This window comes from Stenella coeruleoalba, assembly GCF_951394435.1.
Source record: "Stenella coeruleoalba genome assembly, chromosome: 10".
NCBI classification, from domain to species: domain Eukaryota; kingdom Metazoa; phylum Chordata; class Mammalia; order Artiodactyla; family Delphinidae; genus Stenella; species Stenella coeruleoalba.
In genome coordinates this window covers 74,126,348-74,152,001 of record NC_137156.1, presented here as the reverse complement: position 1 = coordinate 74,152,001, position 25,654 = coordinate 74,126,348, and the positions used below count along the sequence as shown (strand labels likewise).

At 42.5% G+C, this 25,654-nt stretch overlaps 1 protein-coding gene across 4 annotated transcripts in view; it reads right to left on the bottom strand.

Moving 5' to 3' along the window:
• Positions 1–25,654, bottom strand: part of PXK (PX domain containing serine/threonine kinase like) — a 75,747-nt gene that overhangs the window by 36,733 nt on the left and 13,360 nt on the right. For all 4 annotated transcript variants that reach the window (XM_079933476.1, XM_079933474.1, XM_079933477.1 and 1 more), the window contains exons 2-4: positions 13,366–13,416; positions 11,488–11,535; positions 3,296–3,482 (exon numbers count right to left, since the gene is read on the bottom strand). In XM_079933476.1, the coding sequence (XP_079789602.1) occupies positions 3,296–3,482; positions 11,488–11,535; positions 13,366–13,416 (286 nt within the window). The remainder of the gene's footprint in view (positions 1–3,295; positions 3,483–11,487; positions 11,536–13,365; positions 13,417–25,654) is intronic.

Genomic DNA, 25,654 nt, shown 5'->3' with positions numbered 1-25,654 from the left:
ACAACTCAACATCAAAAAACCAAACAACCCTATTAAAAAATGGGCAGAGTACTTGAATAGACATTTTTCCAAAGACAACATACAGATGGCCAACAGGCATATGAAAAGATGCTCAACACTACTAACCATCACGGAAATGCAAATCAAAACCACAATGAGGTATCACCTCATACCCATCAGAAGGGCTATCATCAAAAAGGCCACAAATAAAAATCAAGTGTTGGTAAAGATGTGGAGAAAAGAGAACCCTTGTGCACTGCTGGTGAGAATGTAACGTGGTGCAGCCACTATGGAAAATGATATGGAGGTTCCTCAAAAACTTAAAAGTAGAACTACCATATGATTCAGCAATTCCACTCCTGGGTATATATCAGAAGAAAATGAAAATGAAAATTAGAAAAAAATATATGCACCCCCATGTTCATTGTGGCATTATTTACAATAGCCAAGATATGGAAGCAATCTAAGAGTCACAATGGAATATTAATCAGCCACAAAAAAGAATGAAATTTGCAACCACATGGATGGATACAGTCAATAACTATGTAATATCTTTGTATGGTGACATATTGTAAGTTGACATCATCAACTTTTCATGATGATTATTTTGAAATGTATAGAAACATCAAATCACAATGTTGTGTAACAGGAACTAACATAGTATTGTAGGTCAATTATTCTTCAAAAACAAACAAACTCATAGAAAAAGAGATCAGATTTGTGGTTACCAGAGGTGGGGGCTAGGGGGTATAGGGGGATGGGGAATTGAATGAAGGTGGCCAAAAGGTACAAACTTCCACTTATAAGATAAATAAGTACTAGGGATGTAATACACAACATGATAATTATAATTAACAATGCTGTACATTATATATGAAATTTAACAAGAGAGTAGATCCTAAGAGTTCTCATCACAAGGAAAAAATTTTTTTCTATTTAATTTTGCATCTGTATGAGATGAGAGATGTTCACTAAACTTACTGTGATAATCATTTCACAATGTATGTAAGTCAAATCATTATGCTGTACACCTTAAACTTATACAGTGCTGTATATCAATTATATCTCAATAAAACCGGAAGGAAAACAACAACAAAAAATAACATTAAAAAATAAAACGGGAGGGTTAGTTTTGATACGTCTGCTCCAAGATCCCTGCTAGCTCTGACCCCTGGCAACCCAAGGTACTTCCGGTATAAGCTCCCTGAGAACAGGAAGCACATCTTCTTCACACCTGCACCCCAACACCCAGCCCTGCACCCAGCACATGGCATAGGCAGAGCAGACAGTCAAGGTTTATGGAATGAATGGCATCATCATGTGTGCACTACACCTTGACACTTGCCCTGGGAGAACATTAGCAGACACCCTCAGGAAAAAATGTGGACAAACCAATGAAGAGGGCTGGGTTGGGACTGATTTGATAAAAGTCAATCCAGGGACTTCCCTGGTGGCGCAGTGGTTAAGAATCCACCTGCCAATGCAGGGGACACAGGTTCGAGCCCTGCTTCGGGAAGATCCCACATGCCATGGAGCAACTAGGCCTGTGCGCCACAACCATTGAGCCTCAGCTCTAGGGCCCGCGAGCCACAACTACTGAGCCCGCATGCCACAACTACTGAAGCCCACATGCCTGGAGCCCGTGCTCCGCAACAAGAGAAGCCACCACAATGAGAAGCCCGCGCACCGCAACGAAGACCCAACTCAGCCAAAAATAAATAAATTAAAAAAAAAAAAAAAAGTCAATCCAGAAGGCCCATGATCTGAATTCTGAGAACAAGTGAGGTAAATAAAGCATGGTGAATTGAAAGCCAAGCGAGATCTACTCTGAAAGAATGCGAGCTGTCCCGGGAGCCCCTTTTCTCCTACGTGAACCGAGAAACAAGTGGGGGAAGGATGCAAGCCTTGTAACAATTCATTGTTACTTACAGTAAATGTGAGTGTGAAATTAACTTTCCTTCACTTGATTGCATTCTAGAAACACATTTTTCTTACAGGCACTTCCATTAGAAGATGGCAGGTACATTCTAGGACAAGGCTTCTCAAACTTTAAGTATGCATGCAAACCACATGGCAACCTTGTTAAAACCACATCCTGATCCTAGGTTTAGGCTGGGGCCTAAATCCTGCATTACTGACAAGCTCCCAGTGATGCCAGTGCTGCTGTCAAAGGACCACACTGCAAGTAGCAAGTTCTAACTGTGGTTTTCAAACTCGGTGGCAATTAGAATCTCTAGGGGAGCTTTACAAATTAGGAATCCAATCCACAGATATTCTGATTTAACTGGCATGAATGCAGCCTGGGCATCAGGATTTTTTAAAGCTCCCCAGGTGGATTATATTATGCAGAAAAGTTTGGTGCCTGACAAGTAGTCCTCTATTTCCCTCTATCTGACACAGAAATAAAAGTGTCTCCCTCCAATTACTTCAAAAGCAGCCCCTCTATCTGACGCAGAAATAAAAGTGTCTCCCCCCAATTACTTCAAAAGCAGCGTTCTGAGGACCTAAAATGTAGCCGGTAAACAATCTGTTCTCTTAGCAAGGAAATCAGCTTATTAATAATACCCAGAGTTCCACTTAGACTCTAAGCATGGTTTAGTTTTAAAAAACCAGTTGAATTCTAGTCACTGGTTCAGTTCTACAACAGTTTCTATTGGTCTCTTCAAGGCCACGCCAGAGTGTATTAAATATTTAATCACTCATTCTGCTGACAACGGGCTTACATTACTGATGCTAGCTTTGTGTGTGACTGGCACCTTTTCCAACTCAGGCCCCTGGCTGCCACCCTGACCCAGGGAAGGTTTGGAAGAGAACTACCTCTTCTTTAGGCTTTGCACAGAGTGGATTTCAGCAAGCAACGGGGAAGACACAGAAAGAACACTTCTGGATCACTGTTGTGTTTAAAGTAATTCCCAGGAAAACCAGGCATAGTATATACTGTAAACACAAAAACAGAGCCAAATACAAATCAAATTGAGATTACTGTATAGATTATTGTGAACTATTTACTCTCTGTTTTGTCAGGGAAGATAATAAAGACAAGACTCTGTACACAGACAATAAGTTCTCCTCCATATTTTTCTAAACAGACATCACAAACATTTTAGAACAATGTTCTTCTTATATATCTACAGTAAAAATACAATCAGGTAATTATTAGTAAATGAATAACACCCTATAACAGATGTACACATCTCCTCATTTGGAAGGAGAATTTCTCCCACGTGTATTATCTCCAGCAAAGAAAAGCGCCTCTTTTGTCCCGGGACTGTAGCTGATAGATTCCTCTACTTACCAGTATAGCTTGCAGAATAGTTGTTTGGATCTAAAAACTTCTTAACCAGCTCACAATTAGACAAGATATGATTTGTGGTGATAACGTTGAGATAGTTCTGAAGACCTTTCTGCCTCTCAGCTATGAACTCACGATCCATGTTACCAATCAATTTTTTGGGAGGAAGAGGTAGACTTAGGCCTGCAATCTTTAATTAAAAAAAAAAAAGTATTATACTCATGTCATCCCCAAATAAGATACATTATCAGAATCCTGAGCCATCATATTTCATTAGGTCTAAGGTATTTTAGGATGCATCCTAATTTGTCAAACTATAAAAATGTGAAAAACCGTAACAACTAAGAATTGGTAAGATGCTTTATTCAGCGTAGCAACTTTAAAACTTAATTTTGTAATGTGGTTTTCTTTTTATCAAACATATACATGAACATAATTTCAAGAGTCAAATAGTTCTTTTTTTATTATTACTAGCAGTCCCACAGTGCTCCTACTACCCCCCCTCAACAGGTGACATATCCATTCCCCACTCCCCAGAGGCAGCCACATTCAACGCTTTCGGCTGATCTTCTGGAATAGGGGACTGTTCACATTGTTATGTCTTGATTTTTCACTTTTAGGCATTATCTGTAAGTTTCTAATTATGGAAGATTAGGATTAAGTTCTCTTTCACAATCCTAATCTCATTCCATACACGTTCTATTACTACTCCTTCCAATATAGTGATGTTATAATTTTATTTAGTGCAATATTCATATTTACATTAGGTAAATGATATTCACAACTGAGCCAAAGAGCATGCTTATTATTCCTTTCTGTCAATTAGTAGTCTTTTTAAGTTTTCTATTCAACTCCAAACTCTCCGCCTAAGCCTTTTCTCAACACATTCAGATACAAAGATGTATCAATTTTATCTTCTTAAGGAGTACCTTCCAGAACCCACCAACATGCTCCAAGCAGGACTGGTGGTCCCTATACCTGCTGCAAAGCTGGCATCCTGGGACCTCCCTTCACCATCATGCTGGAGAAGTTTTTGCCCTTTCTCCTGCTGAACCCCATTTCTATATCCATACCTGCCCTTTTCTTAGATAATTCCCTGACTTTGGGTGGAGATACCCTCTGTCAGCTTCCTAAAAAGGGAGCAAGGGAGATAAGTGTTTTGAAACGTTGCATGTTAAAAAATGTTTTTATTCTACCCTCACACTTGATTGATAACGAGTCTTGATATGGAATTCTAAGTTGGAAATACATTTCTTCCTCAGAATTTTTAGGAGCTACATTATTGTCTTTTAGTTTCTGGTGCTGCTGTTAAAGGTTCAAGCAGTAGATTCTTCATTCTGGTTTTTTTCTCTCCCTGGAAGCTTGTAGGATCTTCTCTTTGACCTCGGTTTGTGAATTCCATGTGCCTTTATATGGCTCTATTTTCATTCTCTGTGCTGAGTACTCGGCCCTTTCAATCTAGAAACTAATATCCTTACATTCTTTGGTATTTTCTTGAATTAGGTCATTATTTCTTCCTCTCCATTCCCTTTGCTTTCTTTTTCTAGAACTCCTGTTTTCCAATGTTGGACTTTCTGGACTGGTCCTCTATTCTTATCTTTTCGCTCCCATTTTCCACCTATGTTAAACATTTTCTCCCTGGGATATTTCCTCTATCTTTCAGCCCTTCTAAAGAGTTTTCATTCCTACTGTTATCTTTTTTACTTCTAAATACTTTTCTTTCCTTAATAGCATCCTGATGTAATGTAATGCAATTTTTAATCTGACATTATAAAAGACAATTTTTCTAAGAACCTGTGACCTCACTCTCTTTAGCTCTTTCCTCTTAGGCTGGACAGATCCTCCCAAAAGAATCTTCCAGTCTCCTGCCTGGAGGGTCTACGCCTGACTGCCAGTATTCTGGGAGCTGAAAGGAAGAAGAGGGCTTGGCTGGGGGTAGGGGTGGGGAGTAGTCAGGTCTCCTGTTTGTTATGTAAATTTTCCAACTATGCCCGCATTCTCCAGTCCAAAGACTGTTCTACCCTCCCTAGAGAATAAACTCAGTTTTTCTACTGGAGGGAGAAGAGCAGCCATAAATTGCTCACATGGGGAGACTTGGTGATCTGACTGCTTAAACATACTTTCAACTCCTGATTTTAGCTTGACCTCAGCCCAGGCTGCAGGCAGCAGCTGGTGCTGTCAATTGCTAAATCTTTTGGAGGTTCTGTAGTATAAACTGGGACCCAATGGGGTTAGCCACCCTCACTGCCATCTCAGAATTCTGCCTTCTCATATCTGCTTAATTAGTTAGCTCTCATCCATTGGATTTTCAGTTTCAAATGTTTTTGTTGTAGTTTTCTCCTCTCCTATTCTATTTGTCCTTGAGGGTGTGTGTGTGTGTGTGTGTGTAAGATCAATTTACTGTTGTTTTAGAGTGGCTTCGGGAGAGAGGAAAAGTAAATGCGGGTGCTCAATCTATCGTCTTCCAGATCATTTAAAACTTTGAGTCCTGGGCTTCCCTGGTGGCGCAGTGGTTAAGAATCCACCTGCCAATGCAGGGGACAAGGGTTCGATCCCTGGTCCGGGAAGATCCCACATGCCGCAGAGCAACTAAGCCCGTGCACCACAACTACTGAGCCTGCGCTCTAGAGCCTGCGAGCCACAACTACTGAAGCCCAGGCACCTAGAGCCCGTGATCTGCCACAAGAGAAGCCACCATGATGAGAAGCCCACGCACCGCAACGAAGAGTAGCCCCCACTCACCACAACTAGAGAAAGCCCGCACACAGGAACGAAGACCCGATGCAACCGAAAATAAATTAATTAAATAAATTAAAAAAAAACAAACTTAGCATATCCCTCAATTATAAATGTAGGCCATAAACCTGGTATTATTAGCAATATCTGACTTTTGCCACTAAAAGAAATCACAGATATTTAAATATTAAATTATAGTGGCTGAAGATATCTTGAAATAAAAATAACAAACAACAAAAAAACTTTATAAGTCCTTTTTCTCTTTTGCCCACACCGAGCGGCATGCAGGATCGTAGATCCCCAACCAGGGATCAAACCTGGGCCCCTGGCAGTGAAAGCACGGAGTCCTAACCACTGGACTGCCAGGTAACTCCCTATGAATCTATTTTTTAAACTTAAAAAAACAAAGTGTCAGATTGGTATCTTAATTTAATGAGCAAAACTGCTTTCAAAGAGCACTGCTAGTCTACACTTGTACGTAGATTAGAGCTGTCCAAGTGGCATGTGTATTGATCAAGGGGAAGGTCTAAAGAGAAGGGCATCTTGAATTCAGACAAGCATGTCATGTAAATCACCCATGTGAATGAACCTAACTTAGCCTGTTCCACTCTGTTGTATTTTTCAAACAATGCTGAAGACCTTGAACTTGATATTGGGCAAGATGAAGAGGTTGGTTGACAATTCTAAATTGCCTATTTCTCCAAAATATTTATGAAAATATGTCAGAACATACTTAGAGTGAATTTTCAACCATGGCAAAATTCATTGCCAGATGACACACTTCAATTTCAGGTTGTTTTCCTCACTCATACAATTAGGCTTTACGTAACAGCAGCTCCTTTATTAGCTAAATACAAAGCATACTTATGAAGAAAGCACATCACTCAGCTAGCACACATCCAAGCCAATCGTTTTATTATTAGTTTTGTTCAGGAGCATTGAGTAATACAGGGGAATCAAAGGTAATATATTACTGAAAACATAACTGATTTCTTTTAAAAGCTCCCTTGTTAAGTTGCAGGATATAATCTCATTTGTGTGTGTATGTATGTGTGTGTGTGTGTATAAGCCCAGGCATATAGTTATACATGCACCAAAAACATCTAAAAGGACTCACACTACCTGCTTGAAAATAGCTACCTCTGGGAGTGGGTTGGTGAATTAATTTTTATTTCTATACTATGAAATGTTAACATTTCTCATTTACTACTTTTTTCAATTAAAAAAAAGAAAGAAAAATCCCTTTTGCTCATCAAAGTGATCATATACACAACAAGGATTTTTTTTAAAATTACTATCAGCCAATATCAGCGCATTTTCCTGCACTACCTGCCCAAGAGCGGACCCAGCTGAACCTCACACATCACTCGGAATGGACAGTCACATCTGACAACATTGGATTCAAACCCCAACAGGGCTATTTTTTTTGGGGGGGTGCTATTTTTCATTCATGAATTTGATAAGCTATCTGTTTCAAACTTTGTGGCCTCCAAGCTTGAACCAATCTTTTTTTTCATGCTTCATTTCTCTTTAGGAAAATGTATTGATCTGCCCAGACATCCCATCAGCTCTTCCAAATCAACAGGTGAAACAGAGTTCTTTGCCAACAGCTGTGATTAGAGTGTTCCTGCCATGTCAGTCTGCTAGACAGATGGGAGGTGTTTTCCTGCCCTGGTTTAAGATCTCACAATAAATATTCCTAAAAGTATTAAAACTATGCTGTGTGTGTTACTTTAAAATCTTGCCTTTGAGGGACTTCCCTGGTGGTCCAGTGGTTAAGACTCCGTGCTCCCAATTCAGGGGCCCTGGGTTCGATCCCTGGTCAGGGAACTAGATCCCACGTGCCACAACTAAGAGCCCACATGCCACAACTAAAAAGATCTCGCATGCCACAATAAAGATCCCGTATGTGGCAACTAAAAGATCCTGCATGCCGCAACAAAGATCCCATGTGCCGCAATTAAGACCCGGCGCAGCCAAATAAATTTTTTTTTTAAAGTTCACTAATAAATAAATAAAACTAAAATAAAATCTTGCCTTTGAAAGGAGATTAACATTCAACAGAAACTTCTCTTTCAGCTTCCTCCCAGAATTTCTCAAATGCTTACCAGTCACAGAATATAAAATTCAGAACTCCCATGACTAATTAGAAAGGAGGGAGAGAGAGTACTAGCACATAAAGTGATGAAGCCACTAAGTCAGTGATTTCCTAGACACTTCCACAGGGATGGCTTCAAGCCAATCATCCCATTTTTTATTGTTCCCTCTTCAACGTACCCTATGTATTCCCTTCTTGAGTTCCTTGTATAAAGGAAAAGAGAACAAGAAGCCCAGCAGAGAAGTCCCCAAAGTTCCTCCATTCATAAAAGTTCCTCCATTCATAACATCTGCAGAGTGACAAAGCAAAGGGGGGATGACAGCCAAACTGGGGTCTGGAGCCCATAATCTGACCCATGCTAGCCTAGCAGAAGCTTCTAAATTCCATGACAAACTCTATCAGTTTCAAGAAAACCAGCTTTTTGTCTGGAGGAAAAACCTAACTCTGAATCTACTAGTCTCTCATTTCTGTTATCAGACCTTAACGATCTGTAAATTGTCTTCAACTACATTCTAGGGAGTATTCTAGGGAGTTCTAAGCTCTCAACAGACCCTAATTTGTCCCCATTTCCCCCCAGTGTTCAGTAGTCTCTCCTACGTCAACAATGGGCAGTACAGCCAAATCACAAAACATTTGTGCTACAACAGACCTGAGAAGTCATCTGGTTCAGCCCCTTGGCTTCAGACAGGGAGAGTGAGGACAGAGAGAGGAAGTAACTGAGCCCAGGTCTCAGGGCTGGTAAGAGGCAGAGGCTGGGTCCCATGCCAAGTCTGAGGGTTCCCTGCCAGTTCCCATCACTGCAGTTCTTTCTTCTTTTTCTGTGTCGCATGCTATCTCTCTAGATGGTCACCAATTTGATGGTGCCTTTAAAATAAGGTGGTGATTTTTCTTCACTGTTACCACAAGATATGCTCACTATAAAAAGTTGGGAAAGTACAGCTTTTTTTCTGTTTTTCTACTTATACAGCTTGCATGTGTTTACTTGTACCGAACTTGGAAAGTACAGAACAGTATAAAGAACCAGAAATAAACATAACCCATAATCCTGCCACCTGGGGAACCCCATTGTTAACATTTTGGCATATTTCCTTCCAAGCTTTTTTCCTAAACATTTCAATGTAATTATTATATTGCATGTATAATTTTACATCCTGCTGGTTTTTTGGGTTTTTTTGCTTAGGTATGTTTCCTATTGGACTAAGACAACTCTGCATATGTGTATTACATTTCTCTTTTTTCAGCAGGAACTCATTTATCTGTCAGAAGGGTAATCAGACACTGAAATTCATGGTCACAGTTTTCTTCTGTGGTTTTGGAATCTTTTTGGTCTGTTTTATGGGGTTGTTTTGAAATTATTTTGTTGCCAAAAAGCTGTATGTGCTTTCTTCTGTTTGTTTACTTGGATCCAGAAAAACCTCCCACTGAAATGCTGTCTGGCCATATCCTGCCCAGCACAAGCCAACATCAATACATGTGGATATTTGCATCTGAAATAAGATGCACAGTGAAAGTGCCCATTTTAACAAGGAAAATTACACTGATGCAAAAATAAAATTCTATTATATTAAAAAGGCTATAATTGAATAGTCATGGAGATTCAACTTTATATCCCCAAAGAAAGAACAAATAGGAGATAAAACCCTCCTCCCCACCCCCGATTCTTGGGGGCTAGGCCTAGGCAATTTCGATTTCAGAAGTATTTTTCCCATGATTCTTACTCAGCCATGGCTGAATGGCACTGTACAAAATCACTCCCCCTTCTGGGACTTCCCTGGTGGCGCAGTGGTTAAGAATCCACCTGCCAATGGAGGGGACATGGGTTTGAGCCCTGGTCGGGGAAGATCCCACATGCTGTGGAGCAACTAAGCCCGCAAGCTACAACTACTGAGCCGATGTGCCACAACTACTGAAGCCCGCGTGCCTAGAGCCCATGCACCACAACAAAGAGAAGCCCCCACTTGCCACAACTAGAGAAAGCCCGTGCACAGCAACAAAGACCCAATGCAGTCAAAAATTTAAAAATTAAATAAATTTATTTTTAAAAAAATGTAGACAGACAACATGTGTGAAATGCAGGACCATATGTCAATTACAAGAAGGTCTGCAGATACTCAGGCCAGATCTACTGGAAGGAAAATAAGGCATTCATGCTTCCAGCAGTGTTGTAAATAACATCAAAGTCTGGACTCTACAAATGCTATTTTTCCAAAGTCTGGTCAATAAAAAATGGCCTTTTGAAGGAAATGAAGCATTACGCTGCCTCCCAGTCAGCAGTCCTCCTGACCTTTGTGGACAGGATCAGAGGTCACTCAGAATGACTGATGATGGCCAGTTCACCTCCCAGCTGGGCTGGTCGTAAGCCAAGCACTCTGGCTCAAGGGTTTATGCTACCAATCAAAGCTGAGATATGATACAAGCCCAGTGGTCTTCAATAACCCATGGCCCCTGAAGACCAATCTACCAGGTGAAGACATAGGTGGTATTGCCAGTACCTACAGTGCTAACACTTCTCTAGGACCCTTCGATCATTACCAGCACTAGCTTTGTTTCCAGCTCACCCCTCTTTGCATTATGGCCACCAAGTTACAAACATTTAAATCAAAGGGATTTAGAAATACATATTTAAGAGAAAAAAGTTACACTGAGGGACTTCCCTGGTGGCGCAGTGGTTAAGAATCTGCCTGCCAATGCAGGGGACATGGGTTCTATCCCTTGTCCAGGAAGACCCGACATGCCGTGGGGCAACCAAGCCCGTGCACCACAACTATTGAGCCCGCGTGCCACAACTACTGAAGGCCGCATGCCCTAGAGCCCATGCTCCGCAACAAGAGTAGCCACTGCAGTGAGAAGCCCGCACACCACAACGAAGAGTAACCCCCGCGCACAGCAACGAAGACCCAATGCAGCCAAAAAATAAGTTTAAAAAGTAAAAAAAAAAAAAAAAAAAAAAAAAGTTACACTGAAAAAGGCTGAGTCTCTAGTTACTGCTGAGTGTTGTTGATCTGCAATGCTGACTATGCAGCCTTGTTTAAGAGAGTCTGAGAGTCCCAGCTCTCAGTGAACAACTCTAGCAACCCATCTAGTCATTCCTAACCTGCGAAAAGGAGATAACACACAGCATCCCATGATTGTGGTAAGGACGCAGTCTGGCTCAAAGGTACCCAGCTGCAAGGTGATTATTATAAATGATGTTTATTCCCCAAAGTTTATTTTTAGAGTCACACATCATCTGTTTAAAGTATGAGCTTATCTCCTTTGCTAGGGAAATTTGCTAATTTCTTGTTCCTAATATTGTTGTTTCCAACCAGTTTCTAAGATACCCCAAGTAATAAATGTGTCATTGGTGTTTTAAAATAATTACCTGCAAGCTGTTGTTCAGCAAATCAAAGTCACTGTATCTCCTAACAATCTGTAAGAAATAAAAGTGGTGTTTTGATTCAGCAAAGACCATCAATTTTCATTTCCCTATTTAATATTTATTGGCATTTTAGAGCCAAGGCACTTGCATTAAGGGTAGCAGGGCTTATATACCTGGTGCTTAACTTGCTTAACTCAGCAGCCCCAGAAAACAGACCAAGCAGTGCCCCTGAGCTGGCTGGGCCATGGGAAACTGGTTAATGCTAGCCAAACTCGCAAGATGCCAACAGGTAAGAAAGAATGATGACGTATTTGTTTCCAGGGTGAATAGCCCTTTAAGTATTTTTTTTTATTAACCAGGCACCTAGAAAGATGAATTAATGATTTACCAAAAAAAAAAAAAAAGTTTTAGTGAACATGAAATTAAAGTTAAAGCATGTGGACAGTCTTGAGGCCATTTCATCCTTGCCCTGGATAAAACTTCCCCCATTTGAGATCCAACCAGTCTAGAGATTGGATGCATCTGCAGGCAGAGAGGCCACACCGCTCTCTGATTGCCCATTTCCCCTCTTGGCCAACGGTCCACATCCACTGTGTATGCATTCTTTCTTAGTTATGGTGATGCCATTGATTAGGCCATAGCCAAATTCCACTAGCTCTTCAGTCTCCGGGGAAGGAAGTTATTTTGCTTTCAAAAAGTTTTTTCAATCTTTATTGATGATTCTCAAATATTAGTGTGCATAAGAATTACTTGGAGATCACCTAGGAATTCAGGAATTTAAGGAGGTTAAGTATCAACATTTTTGTTAAGTGTCCCCCAGGACTCTAAAGCATTGGATCTAGAAAACTACATCAAGGGTTGATTTTTCTGGTAGGACATTGCCCTTGGGCCTGTTTGACAAATATACATCAGAAAGTTAAACATGAGGGCATCCCTGATAAGTGCAAAGGAGCAAAAGGTAGTACAATAGTTAACCACAGAGAATGTGCAAATTCCACCCCTGTTCTGTCAGGGATATAAGCGTGACCTTGGACCAGTTACTTACCTTTTGAATGTAAAATGGGGCTAATACTATCACACAGAACTGCCTTTAAAGGGCTAAGTGAATTAATGTGCCTAACAATAAATGCTCAACTGATGTTAAATAGTATAATTAGTCCAACAAAAAGCAGTTTGAATTTTCAGGCAAAGAAAAGACCAAGTATGGGTCACTGAGGTCAAAGACTGCTTAAGGTGAGAGGTAAGGTTCAACCTGGGCTATGAAGGACAAGGTAAGATTTTTGGAAGGCAGGAGGGTCATTATAATTACTAAAGCAGGAAAGAAATGGTCCCTGTACAGAATTCAGCCACCCTCTGCAAGTCAGCTGGGATGGGAAGCACCTCTAGATGTGTATAGTAAGTTCTGCCTCTCTGAGGCCACCTGTGAGGAAAGCAGGCCCTGGGGCTGTAAGCAGATCCTTACCTATGGTCAGTGTGGGAACTAGCACTAGAAATTGTCCATGACTGGACTTGGGAGTCCATGAAATGCACAATGTCCAGGGCACTGTCTCACCCTTCTACCTGGTGGACTGAACGTTAACCTGCCTCACCCAACAAGCCATGGCTTCAGGTGAGGTTTGAATTACTAGGAACAAAACAAGTAATTTGCCTAGCCCACTTACTCTGTGTCCACCTGGAGAACAGATTCCTACTCTCCGTAGTAACATACACGAATTAAACTGAACAACTGGGAACATAAAAGCCTTTTAGAATACATGTGTTAGAGCTAAACGTTTATATCTAAAAGACATATGATTAATATAGTTTTTCCAGATTTTTAGATGCCCCAAGTCAGAATTTTGTTTAAACATTTTTCTAATGACAAAAAAAAAAAAAGCTTACCTGCCAGCTATTTTCTACAGAAATTCCTCTTTGTACCCGAATGATATATTCCTAAAAAAGAAGGGGAAAAGAGCCTCAATTACAAAACACCCAAATCATGCAGCTATATGGATGGACCTAGAAATTACCATACTAAGTGAAGTAGGTCAGACAGAGAAAAACATATATCATAAGATATCACTTATATGTGGAATCTAAAAAAAAAAAAAAAAAGATACAAATGAACTTATTTACAAAACAGAAATAGACTAACAGATATAGAAAATAAACTTATGGTTACCAAAGGGGAAAGTGGGGGCCGGGGGGGAGGGATAAATTAGGAGTTTGGGATTAAAATGTACACATTACTATATATAAAACAGATAACTAACAAGGACCTACTGTATAGCACAGGGAACTCTACTCAATATCTTGTAATAACCTGTAATGGAAAAGAATCTAAAAAAGAATACATATCTGAATCACTCTGCTGTACACCTGAAATTAATACAACATTGTAAATCAACTATATTTTAATAAAAACAAATTTTTAATAAGAAACAAAACAGAACAAAAAAACACCCAAATCAGAGGATCAAAAATATTAAGTGAAAGCATCAGATAAAGTAGACTTCAGAGAAAAGACTACTAGAAACAGAGAGGGACATAAAGATACAAGGGTAATCTCACAGCAAGACATAACAATCTTAAATGTGCGTGCACCAAATACCAGAGCTGCAAAATATGTGAAGCAAAAACTGATAGAACTGGAAGAAGAAATAGATGAATCCATGATTACAGTTGGAGACTTCAACACCCCTCTCTCAGCAATTGATAGAACAACTAAAGAGAAAACCAGTAAGGATACAGACAAATTCAGCAATACCATTACTGATGAAAAATTAATCAGTAAGATTCATAATCTTACTGAATATTAATTAATAATAAGATTCATAATCTTACTGAATATTAATTAATAATATTAATTAATAATTAATAACCAATTAATCTAAGAAAGAAATGAAAACTTTTATTCGAGCCAACCTGGGGACTATAACCCAGGAGACAGTCTTTCAGAAAGCTCTGAGGACTGTTCCGCCTGTTAGAGGTCAAAGCGCAGTTATATAAGTTTTTAAGACAAACAGGTTATACATCAAATGACATATCAACAGTTTACACAATCCAGATCTGCACGTACAAAGCAAGTCGTGGGTCATGGTGACCCTTTACCAGATTAAGAAGGAATGTTATCTCCTAAGGAGGTCTAGTCAATGCAGCCACACAATACATACTAAAGGGGAGGGAGGAAGACTAAATGGAAGCCTTTTCCTGAGAAAAATTTTATGTTCGAATTTTTCTTGTCTTGCCATAAAATATGAATTTTATTTCATTACCATCAACCAACAGATTGATCAGCATTTATAGAACACTCTATCCAACAATAGCACTCCATCCAATAATATTCTGCTATTCAAGAGGATATACAAATGGCATATAAGCACAGGAAAAGATATTCAACATTACTAGTCATCAAGCAAATGTAAATTAAGATCACAGTGAGATATCACTATATCCCTATGAGAATGGCTGAAACAAAAAATAATGATAACACCAAATGCTGGCTAGGAAAACAGAGAAACTGGATCACTCATAAATTAATGGTGGGAACTCTAAATGGTACAGACACTCTGGAACACAGTTTGGCAGTTTCTTAAAAAACTACAACATGCAACTATCATATGACCCAGCAACTGCACTCCTGGACATTTATTCCAGAGAAACAAAACCTTATGTCCATACAATAACTCACACATGAAAGTTCACAGCAGCTTTATTGGTGACAGCCCCAAAGTAGAAACAAGCCAGATGTCCTTAAGCAGGTAAATGGTTAAACTTTGCTACATCCACACCAGGGAATACGACTCAGCAACAGAAAGGAATAAACTATTGATACATGCAACAAATTGGATGAATCTCCAGAGAATTATGCTGAGTGAAAAAGCCAATACCAAAAGATTATAAACTACATGTCTCCATTTCTACAACATTCATGAAATGACAAAATTATAGATATGGAGGACAGCCTAGTGGTTGCCAAGAGTTAAGACTGCGGTAGGAGGGTGTGTGTGGAAGGGAAACTAGTGTGGCTATAGAAGGGCAAATGAAGTGCTATGGTTTGAAGGTCTCTGTCCCCCCAAAATTCATGTGTTAAAATACTAACCCCCAAAGATGATGGTATTAGGGGGTGGGACCTTTGGGAGGTACTTAGGTCATGACAGTGAAGCCCTCATGAATGGGATTAGTGCCTTATAAAAGAGGCTTCAGAGGGGCCCTTGCCTCTTCCACCATGTGAGGATAGTCTGAAACGGTGCTACTAGCTATGAACCCGGAGGAGGACCATCACCAGAAGGCAACCATGCTGGCACCTTAGTCTTGGACTTCCGGCCTCTAGAACTATGAGAAATAAATATCTGTTGTGTATAGGCCACTCGGTTTATGGCATTTTGTTATAGCAGCCTGAATGGACTAAGACATGAGGGATGTCTGAACCAACGGAAATGTTCTGGATTATGTATCTTGATTACATCAATGTTAATGTCTTGGTCGTGATATTGTACCAAGTTTTGCAAGATACTACCAATGAAAAAACTGGATGATGAATATATGGGATCTCTCTGCAATGCTTTTTTTTTTTGCGGTACGCGGGACTCTCACTGTTGTGGCCTCTCCCGGTGCAGAGCACAGGCTCAGCGGCCATGGCTCACGGGCCCAGCCGCTCCGGGGCATGTGGGATCTTCCCGGACTGAGGCGCGAACCCATGTCCCTTGCATGGGCAGGCGGACTCTCAACCACTGCACCACCAGGGAAGCCCTGCAATGCTTTTTATAACTGTATGAGAATCTACAATTATCTCAAATAAAAAATTTTAACCTTAGGCATTCAAAACTACTATGGTAGAGTCAGAAGACTAAGATTCATGATTTTTACCAAAGTTTGCATTTTATATGCATAGTCAACTAGAAAAGGCCATGGTTAAGAAAACAAGTAAAAAGGTAGAATAGATAAGCAGTGATGGCATTTTCCAAAGAAACCAAATCTAGTGACCCCCAAAGCTGCCTGAGCATTGAAATCTTCCTGCTCCTGGGGAGGGAAGACAAGAGAGGGTGTTAAAAATACACATTCACAGGCCTTGCACCAGACTTGCTGAATGAGAATCCCTAGGATAGAAACTGGGAATTAGAAGTTTTAATAGCCTCCCCAGGTAATTCTTACTAATCAAATAAGAAGGAAACAGAGACCTAGTCCAGCATTCTGCTTATACACACAAGGAGTCATGATGAAGGTACAGATGAAATCATATAAAAAACATTAACTTTTTTCCTCAAATGCTCAGAATTCTTTTAACATCTTTGGATGGTATGATTCAGGTATTACTCACAGTCACTACTCAACAAGTGCTTATCAACACAGTACTCAACAAATCCTTTCTACTGAATTAATTCTGATTTAAATAGGTTATTTAGAAAATAAAGCCAAATAAGCATTGTTAACTTGGTAACTGAATTTTAAAATAGATCTTATTTTCACTACCATTCATTTCCATTTTGTTTATTATTTATTTATTCTTAATAAATTTATTTACTTATTTTTATTTTTGGCTGTGTTGGGTCTTCGTTGCTGCGCACTGGCTCTAAGCACACAGGCTTCAGTAGTTGTGGCACGTGGGCTCAGTAATTGCAGCTCGTGGTCTCTAGAGCGCAGGCTCAGTAGCTGTGGCGCACGGGCTTAGTTGCTCCGCCGCATGAGGGATCTTCCCAGGCCAGGGCTCGAACCCGTTTCCCTTGCATTGGCAGGCGGATTCTTAACCACTCCGCCATCAGGGAAGCGCCCTCCATTCTGTTTAGTTTGCAAAGGTTGATAAAGTCCACATACGCAGGAATTTCTCCTGCTCTGGACTATGTTAAGAACGGTACATTCAACGATATCCACTCAACTTACGAGTGAATCAACTATGTACCTGGCACCCTGCTTAGCTGGTTACATGTGGGGTTATAAAATAAATACTTCAAAATTAACTTGTGTACTACGGCAAATCTCTTAAGCAATATGCCAGTGCAATTATTTCTGAATACACAGAGATAAAACACTAGAAATATCTGATATTCTTGTATTTGGGGATCAGTCTATTAGCTTTAAAATTTTCTTTTTTTCTCAGGGTTGTCTTACTGGCAAATTGTCTGGGCTTTTACATTCTTAGAGTAGAGCTAAAATCAGCACATATAATTGAGTACTTCCAAACAACTACACATAGACAAGCTGATGTCTAAGTCAGGGAGGAACTGTTACTTCTCAAAAATCACTTCAAGCATCCATTGCTTCACTATGATTTATAAGAGGAATAATATTAATTTTAAAAATTTCAGTTCAATGTTGAGCACTTGGTAGGTGCTAACACTGCTGTCCTGCTTTATATACTTTGGGTTTAAAGCTTAGACCTGTGTTTTACAAAGATGTTGCAGCCAATTGTAAACATCAATTAAGCACCTATCATGTTCCAATCCCTGTGTTTTGTTCATGCTGGGGGTATAATTCTAAACAGGAAAGGTACAGTATGACTCCATTCCTTCCCTCTGTATATGCACAGTTTAGGGAGTTGGGGGTTTTTTTGTGTTTTTTTTTAACTTGGCTATAATATGGCACACAATAATGTTGGGGAAAAGCATTTGGCAAGAGGGAAGCAGTAACTACAAGACGGTGCCTGGGCCCTGATGTCAGACTACAATATCCCAAACTGACATCCTAATTAATGTTTCTGCCCAGACACTCTTTATGTTTATATCAGTGTTTCTACAAAGAGGGTGGTTCTGCCCCAGAGGAGACCTGGCAATGTCTGGAGACATCTTTGGTTGTCACAGGATGCGGGAGTGCTATGGGCATCTGACAGCTAGAGGTCAGAGATGCTGATAAACACCTACGATGCACAGGACAGCCTTACAAGGAAGGACTGACTACCTGGCCCCAAATGTCAACAGTGCTGAGGTTGAGAAACCCAGTTCCAGGTGCATCGAGTAAAACAGGTCATTCCAGTCTATGGAGGCTGGGGATGCAGGGTGGTGGAGGGGTTACCTCTGTCATCATCTGCCCCAGGCTGCAGCTTACTGGTACTCCACACACCACACCGTTGAGAATATGTGCACTCCCACCTAGAGGGCTCGCTTAATTACTGGTGGCCTCAAAAACCCCATTGTGTTTCTTCTGTAAAGACACACTAAGACACGTTAAGGCTCCAGTGTTGCCCTCAGGTCCCATCTGCCGTGTGGTTGCAGATACAGAAAGACAATGGGAAATAGGTACAGTGATTTTGCTCAGAAATACTTTCATTCCACTTGAATGGAGCAAGTTCATCCCTAACTACAAAACATTTTAATTTTTTTCGTTGGCTTGGTACCACCACCCAGCCTGACCAAAAGGAAATACTTTCACCTCAAATCTCCAATTTGTCAACTAAACATAGTACAGCTGTTCTACTGCTTGCAACCAGGCTGAAGCTCTGATTAAAGCAGAGAGAGGAGTGCCCTGGGGACCAGTAGAAACGCAACATTTGAAGTCAGGCTTCCACCTCCAGAGTCGGAGTCACCAGCCCAGAATCCTCCAGTGACTCATTCCCATCTTTGCCACCCTCTCTTGTGTGGAACAGAACCTGCAGTCTATGTAAGAGACAATCAACCACCAGGCACAGAAGGGAAAGCTAAGAGCCCTGTAGGGCGGCTCTGCGTCACACAGACCTATGCCGGCTGCCCATCCCTGCCATCTGCTGCCACGCGCCCAAAGGGCCTTCTTCCCACTCCTCTTCACAACACCACACCCTTATCCTGGCGGAGCAGGGTGGGCATTTGGGCAAGTCAGGGTGGTTGGGACCGAAGTTGTTCAAAGTGGAAAGGCACTGGGACCACGTGATTTCTGACTTAAGTAAAGGAAGAGAAGAGAGAATTAGCGTAAAATAAGCACTGATCTTGTGCCAGGAACTTTCCTAGGCCCATTAACACTTCTCATCCAATCCTCACAGCTGCCTGGAGGGTAGATCTCAGCAAAATTAAGTGAGCCTGTCCAGGGTTGCACAGCTAGGAAGCAGCTGACTGGGAACCAGAACCCCAGTCACTGATTCCTAGGACCCTCCAACCTGCCAGACATGGCTGGCAACCCCCAGGGACCTGGGGACGCCCTGAGCCTGGCTCTTTCTGCAGCCCTGAAAGATGGGGGTCCTCACCAGTCTGGGGAACTCGGGTGGACTCATCCTGAGGGTGCAGGGGTAGGGCCTGTCATTCCCACAACTGTTGATTAATGCTTCCAGTGCAGGCCATTTCCCCAGTAAGCATCCTCACTGACATTTTGTATCTCCCGAGTTTCCGAAGAGATACTTAAGATTTCACTGCACTGTAGCTGGCAGGCATTCAAAGATGCCTCAGTGTGATGAGATTTTAGAAAAACTAGGGAGGAAAACTTATTTTGAATCGTTCTGGCCCCAAATTACTTTAGTGAGGGTACAAACACAGACCACTTGGAAAGAAATGTGTAAGAAGCTAAAGCCAAAACTTAAGCCAACCTCCAAACCCACCTAACCCACGGCATTCTTCTCTCTTCCCTTTTGGCACAGCTATCAGATTTACTGAGACTCAGAGTACAGAGAGACGGGGCAGCTGTCTGGAGGTATTCTTACCTGTCAGCGTTCCCACATCTCTACCTCTAAAGCAGAGGGTTTCAACCCTCCTACATTCTAGAATTACCCAGAGAACTTAAAAAAAAAAAACAACACAAAAAAAGCCAACAACCATGCTTTGACCCTACCTGCCAGAGATTCTGATTTAACTTGTCTGGGCCGAGGCACAGGCATTAGTAGGTCTTAAAAGTTCCCCAGATGATTCTAATGTGCTGCCAGAGGCAAGAATCACGGTTCTAAAACCTCTTCAATAGGAAGCAGCTTCACACTACAAAAAGAAACACCCTGTCCTGAGAGGAAGGAAACCAGCGAACCAAGCACCCACCACAACTCACAGCATCCTCTCCGCCTACCCTCAGCCCTCCTGGCCTCTTCGGCAGGCCCTCTGCTTTCTTCTTCGGTGTAGGAGGTACCTAACCTGAGCCCTCTAGGGTTTCCCGAATGGTCCTACGGTGGTGGCCCCACTCACAAAATCCGCCAACGTCACCTTCGGGTGAACAAGGAAGAACAGTAACTCTCATTTGCAGCCAGGGAGGGGCACTGAGTCTCTGAAAGCATAAATGCCTTGACTGGAGAGCAGTGGCTCTGGGATAGGAGGCCAGATCTGTGCGTCTCCAGCGCCCACGAACCACACCACTCCCAGTTCACTGCCAGACCTGCGTCCTCCCGGCACTTTCCCTTCATAGGGAGGCCCGCAGAGAAGGCTGAGCACAAGTGACCTTGCTAGACACCCAACACTATGCTACTTCCCCACGCAGGAACCTTCTAGGGCTCCCACTGGCCACGGGATAAAACCCAAACTCCTTAGCCTAGCTTCCATGCTCTTCCACTGCCTGCCTGAACTGTCCTAACCCTTTCTTTCTGCTTAATCCCTCCTCTACCCAGTCAGACCCTGCGTATCCTCAACACCCCTCACTCACGCCTCTCCCTTTGCTTTGCTACCTAATCAAAACCTGGGAAGGTCAGCTTTTTAACCATGTTACGGCTATCTTTGTCCCGTGTCTGCCTATGTGTGAGGGGTGGGGTGGGGGCCAGGTTTCCGCTCCAACTGAACTAAGTTCTTCAAGGGCTAGAACACACGTTTCTTCATATTCCAAATAGCACCCAGCACAAGGTCAAGCCAACGGGCTCAAGTGCAGCGAACGGTTGGTGATGGGTATTTGTTAACTGACCGCCTGCACCTTCGGGAAGGAGGCAGCATGTTGCTATCTTCATGTGCACCTATATGCAGGTAAAGTCTAACAGCACTCTCCGGAAAATCCCCACGGGTCTCCCACGCCCTCAGATTTTATAAAATCAATATTCAAACCTACGGTATCACACGGCACAAGAGCTGCGGCCTCTGGGCCAGTGGGCGGCACCACCCTGCTGGACAGCAAGCTTTCTGAGGAAATTCTCACGGTTGCAGGACTTCTGCTCAGCCCACTGGCCACCTGCCTGGCTGCTTACAATCCTTAATATTCCACTTAGAATTAATGATTACTCCTTGCTCTGCTGAATATGCATTACTTATCGTTGTTTCATCCGCAGATTTTCAGGGATGGAGCATGCCTTTGCTTTAATTGCTGTGCAAGTCAATAATGTACAAAACCTGCCCCCAAACGAATGAAAGTGTTAAGGGTTTTAAAAGGCATCTGAAGAATCACCACCATCTTAACCTGAGTTTTGGCAACTCAGGTTAAGTTTTTTATTTATTTATTTATTTTTATTTTTGGCTGTGTTGGGTCTTCGTTTCTGTGCGAGGGCTTTCTCCAGTTGCGGCAAGCAGGGGCCACTCTTCATCGCGGTGCGCAGTCTCTCTTGTTGCGGAGCGCAGGCTCCAGACGCGCAGGCTCAGTAGTTGTGGCCCACGGGCCTAGTTGCTCCGCGGCATGTGGGATCCTCCCAGACCAGGGCTCAAACCCGTGTCCCCTGCATCGGCAGGCAGATTCTCAACCACGGCGCCACCAGGGAAGCCCTCAGGTTAAGTTTTGAGCGAAGCCAAGTGTATCTCCTTTTCAACCAAAACTGACTGAATCACAGAACCCTGTGCTTTAACTTTATGCAAAACAAATTCTCTAGTTTCCACTGCGTTCACAGAAGGGGCAAGGAACACATCACAAACATGCTCTGATCCCCGCAGTGAGATTCAGCGGCTGTATTGCGCATGCCTCCTTCTCCAGGCCTTTTGAAGTCCACGCTCTCCTCTGTGGGACGGTCTCCTGCCCTGCCAGGGGAGCTGGCCTCCACGCTGACTTCAAAGACAGCCAATGTTCCAGCCAGAAGAAATACTGCAAAGCAGCACTCCAAAATCCTTTGACCTGAGACACGACTACGGAATGCATGCGGCATTTTAAACAGCAGTTTCTGTAGCATTCTATAGTACAGAGACCCCTAAATGATGCCAAAGCAATTACATAATTTGCTAAGATGGGAACCCATGAATTCCATCTTACGTCAAAGCAAAGAAAATAAACCCTGGAAAATCTGAGGCTCAATTAAATAGTAATTAAAAATGAAATACAACCTTCGCTTGTTCAATAATCCTCACATGTCTTGGGCCGACGCCCTGAAAGGGCAGAAACAGAGGCAGTGAACATAATCTCAGAGAACCACACCCGACATATTTAACTGGCTAGAAAAGACAAATACACAAACTCTCATCTGGCTGGCAATCAGGATTTTTATGTGGGTTCTGGTATCTAAGACGGCCAACTCCTCACCCTCACGCCCTGAGCTGGTTCCAACCTAAGTACCTGCCGGGACTGAAGTGCTCCTCTTCCTTGGGCTAATTCTCTATCTACCCCCGTTTGCCGCTGCCCGGGGACAGGCCACCCAGAGTCCTTTTGGAGCCCGCAGCAGGAGCTGGCCACTATGTGGAGATCGGCTACGATGTGTGCCCCTTCCCCGCGTCACAACCACAAGGCCCCAGGGAAAGGGCAACGGCTCTCTGCCACTTACTAGTTTTGTGACCTAATTCCTCTGAGCCTCAGTTTACTCATCTGCAAAACCATACCATTCCAACAGGGTTGTGGCGAGCGTTAGGCAGGGTCGTGTACTCAAATCTTCCGGCACAAAGGCTAGCTTTGTAACTTAGTTTTCTTTTCTGCCAAGAAAACAGTGAAGGCAAGGTGTCTGCAGGTGAATCAGCTCACACAAGACAGCAGCAGCACCAAGAGCACCGAGGAGAAATAAGCAGCAGCCGTTTTCTCTGAACATGGGAAACAATGTCATCAGTCTCTGATTGCTAACAAAGAGTACCATCCTTCCAGCCTCTATCGTCCCAGCTTCTACACTCAGTTTTAAAGGGGGCTAATTAAAAAGCCTCTCCCGGGGCTTCCCTGGTGGCGCAGTGGTTGAGAGTCCGCCTGCCGATGCAGGGGACACGGGTTCGTGCTCCAGTCCGAGAAGATCCCACATGCCACGGAGCGGCTGGGCCCGTGAGCCATGGCCGCTGAGCCTGCGCGTCTGGAGCCTGTGGTCCGCAACGGGAGAGGCCACAACAGTGAGAGGCCCGCGTACCGCAAAAAAAAAAAAAAAAAAAAGCCTCTCCCGCTAAGATAACTTGGATATCAGCAATGACAGGATTGGACAAGCTATTTATGGTTTATCTACATAGTGGAAGAATACACAAGCCTTTAAAAGGATGTACTGGGACCTCCCTGGAGGTTCAATGGTTAAGACTTCACCTTCCAGTGCAGGGGATGAGGGTTCAAATCCTGACTGGGGAGCTAAGATCCCACATGCCTTGCGATTCGCGTGACGAAAAAAACAAAACAAAAGCAATATTGTAACAAATTCAATAAAGACTTTAAAGGGACTTCCCTGGTGGCGCAGTGGATGAGACTCCACGCTCCCAATGCATGGGGCCCAGGTTCGATCCCTGGTCAGGCAGCTGGATCCCACATGCATGCTGGGGCTGGGGGTTTGCATGCCACAACTAAGGAGCCAGCCTGCCACAACTAAGACCCGGAGCAGCCAAATAAATAAATAAGTCTTAAAAAACAAAAAATGGTCCACATCAAAAAAAAATCTTAAAAAAAAAGGATGTATTAAAATGATTTTTCAATACTTGGGAAAAGGTATATATTATAATGTTAACTATTAAAAAAGGATTAAAAATTCTGTGATAACATTGATAGGAAGAGGGAACTACACCAAATGTTAACAGTTGTTGTCTCCGGAGGTGAAATTATATGTGATTTAAATTCTCTTAGCTATTGTTTTCTATTTTTCACTTTATCCTCAATGAGCATATATTACATTTGCAATCAGGAAAAACAATTTTTTAAGAAGTTCCTTGGTTTGTCACACATGTAGTTTAAAACATGCTACTTTAAAATAAGGAATCCCCAGACTTCCCTAGTGGCGCAGTGATTAAGAATCCGCCAGCCAATACAGGGGACACGGGTTCGAGCCCTGGTCTGGGAAGATCCCACATGCCGCAGAGCAACTAAGCCTGTGCGCCACAACTACTAAGCCTGCGTGCCACAACTACTGAGGCCTGCGCGCCTAGAGCCCGTGCTCCACAAGAGAAGCCACCGCAATGAGAAGCCCATGCACCGCAATGAAGAGTAGCCCCGCTCACCGCCACTAGAGAAAGCCCGCGCACAGCAACAAAGACCCAACACAGCCAAAAATAAATAAATAAATAAATAAAATTTTAGTAAATAAAATAAGGAATCCTGAGTGATAAGGACTGAAATTATGTGAGCTTAGATAAGAGCACAGGATGTTAATGATAAATGCAAGCTAGCATCTTTTTTCCTTTGGCAAGGGATCTTTTGGTCATTTTACAACCCTACAGCACTTTTACTGTGCTGGGAAGACTGGAAAAACAGAAGATGAAAGTCAAATAAATGAACTCTTCTACTTGTATCAGGGATGCTAAAACATTTGGTGGGAAAAAAGCTTGAAACTATAAGTTGAAGTCAAGCTAGGGGAGTCCCTACTGGTTTCAATAATTTATAGTAGAACTGGCCACCATCTCTAAGGATAATGGAGAGCTGCCTACACATAAATCTATTCTACCTGGCCTAAAAATGTCACTGTGCTCTTTCCTGAGACATGAGTTCCAGTTCATAACTAACCACATACGTGACTATTCACACCATGCTGCCATTTATCTCTTCAGAGCTGAAGCTAATAATTGCTGTTTATGGAGCACTTACTCTACGCCTTCTGTTCCTCAGCTTATTCCATCTTCCAGCAATGTGTGGAGGTAGATATCACTATTCCTCTTTTATAAGAATCCCAAGGCTCAGAGAGGGTAGATGCCCTGAACAAGGACACTTAGCTAGTAAGTGCTGAGAACAGACTCCACCCCAAGCCTGACTGACCCAGGGGCAGAGCAGTTCCTTGGTTCTATGGCCTTGGGCAGAACGCTTTCTCACCATCTACCCTCTCATTCTGAGGAACTGAGGTTGGCTGAACAGGCAGAACCAGTCCATCAAGTCAGGAAGAGGCTGGGAGAGAGTGGAGGCAAAGTAAGGAGAACCCGGGCCTGGGTGATCTGAGTTAATATGGGGCTCGCACAGCGCCTCCCAGCCCAGTCTCCTGACTTCAGTGCGCTGCACTTTGCAACCTAACCTCCTACTACATGTACACAGACTG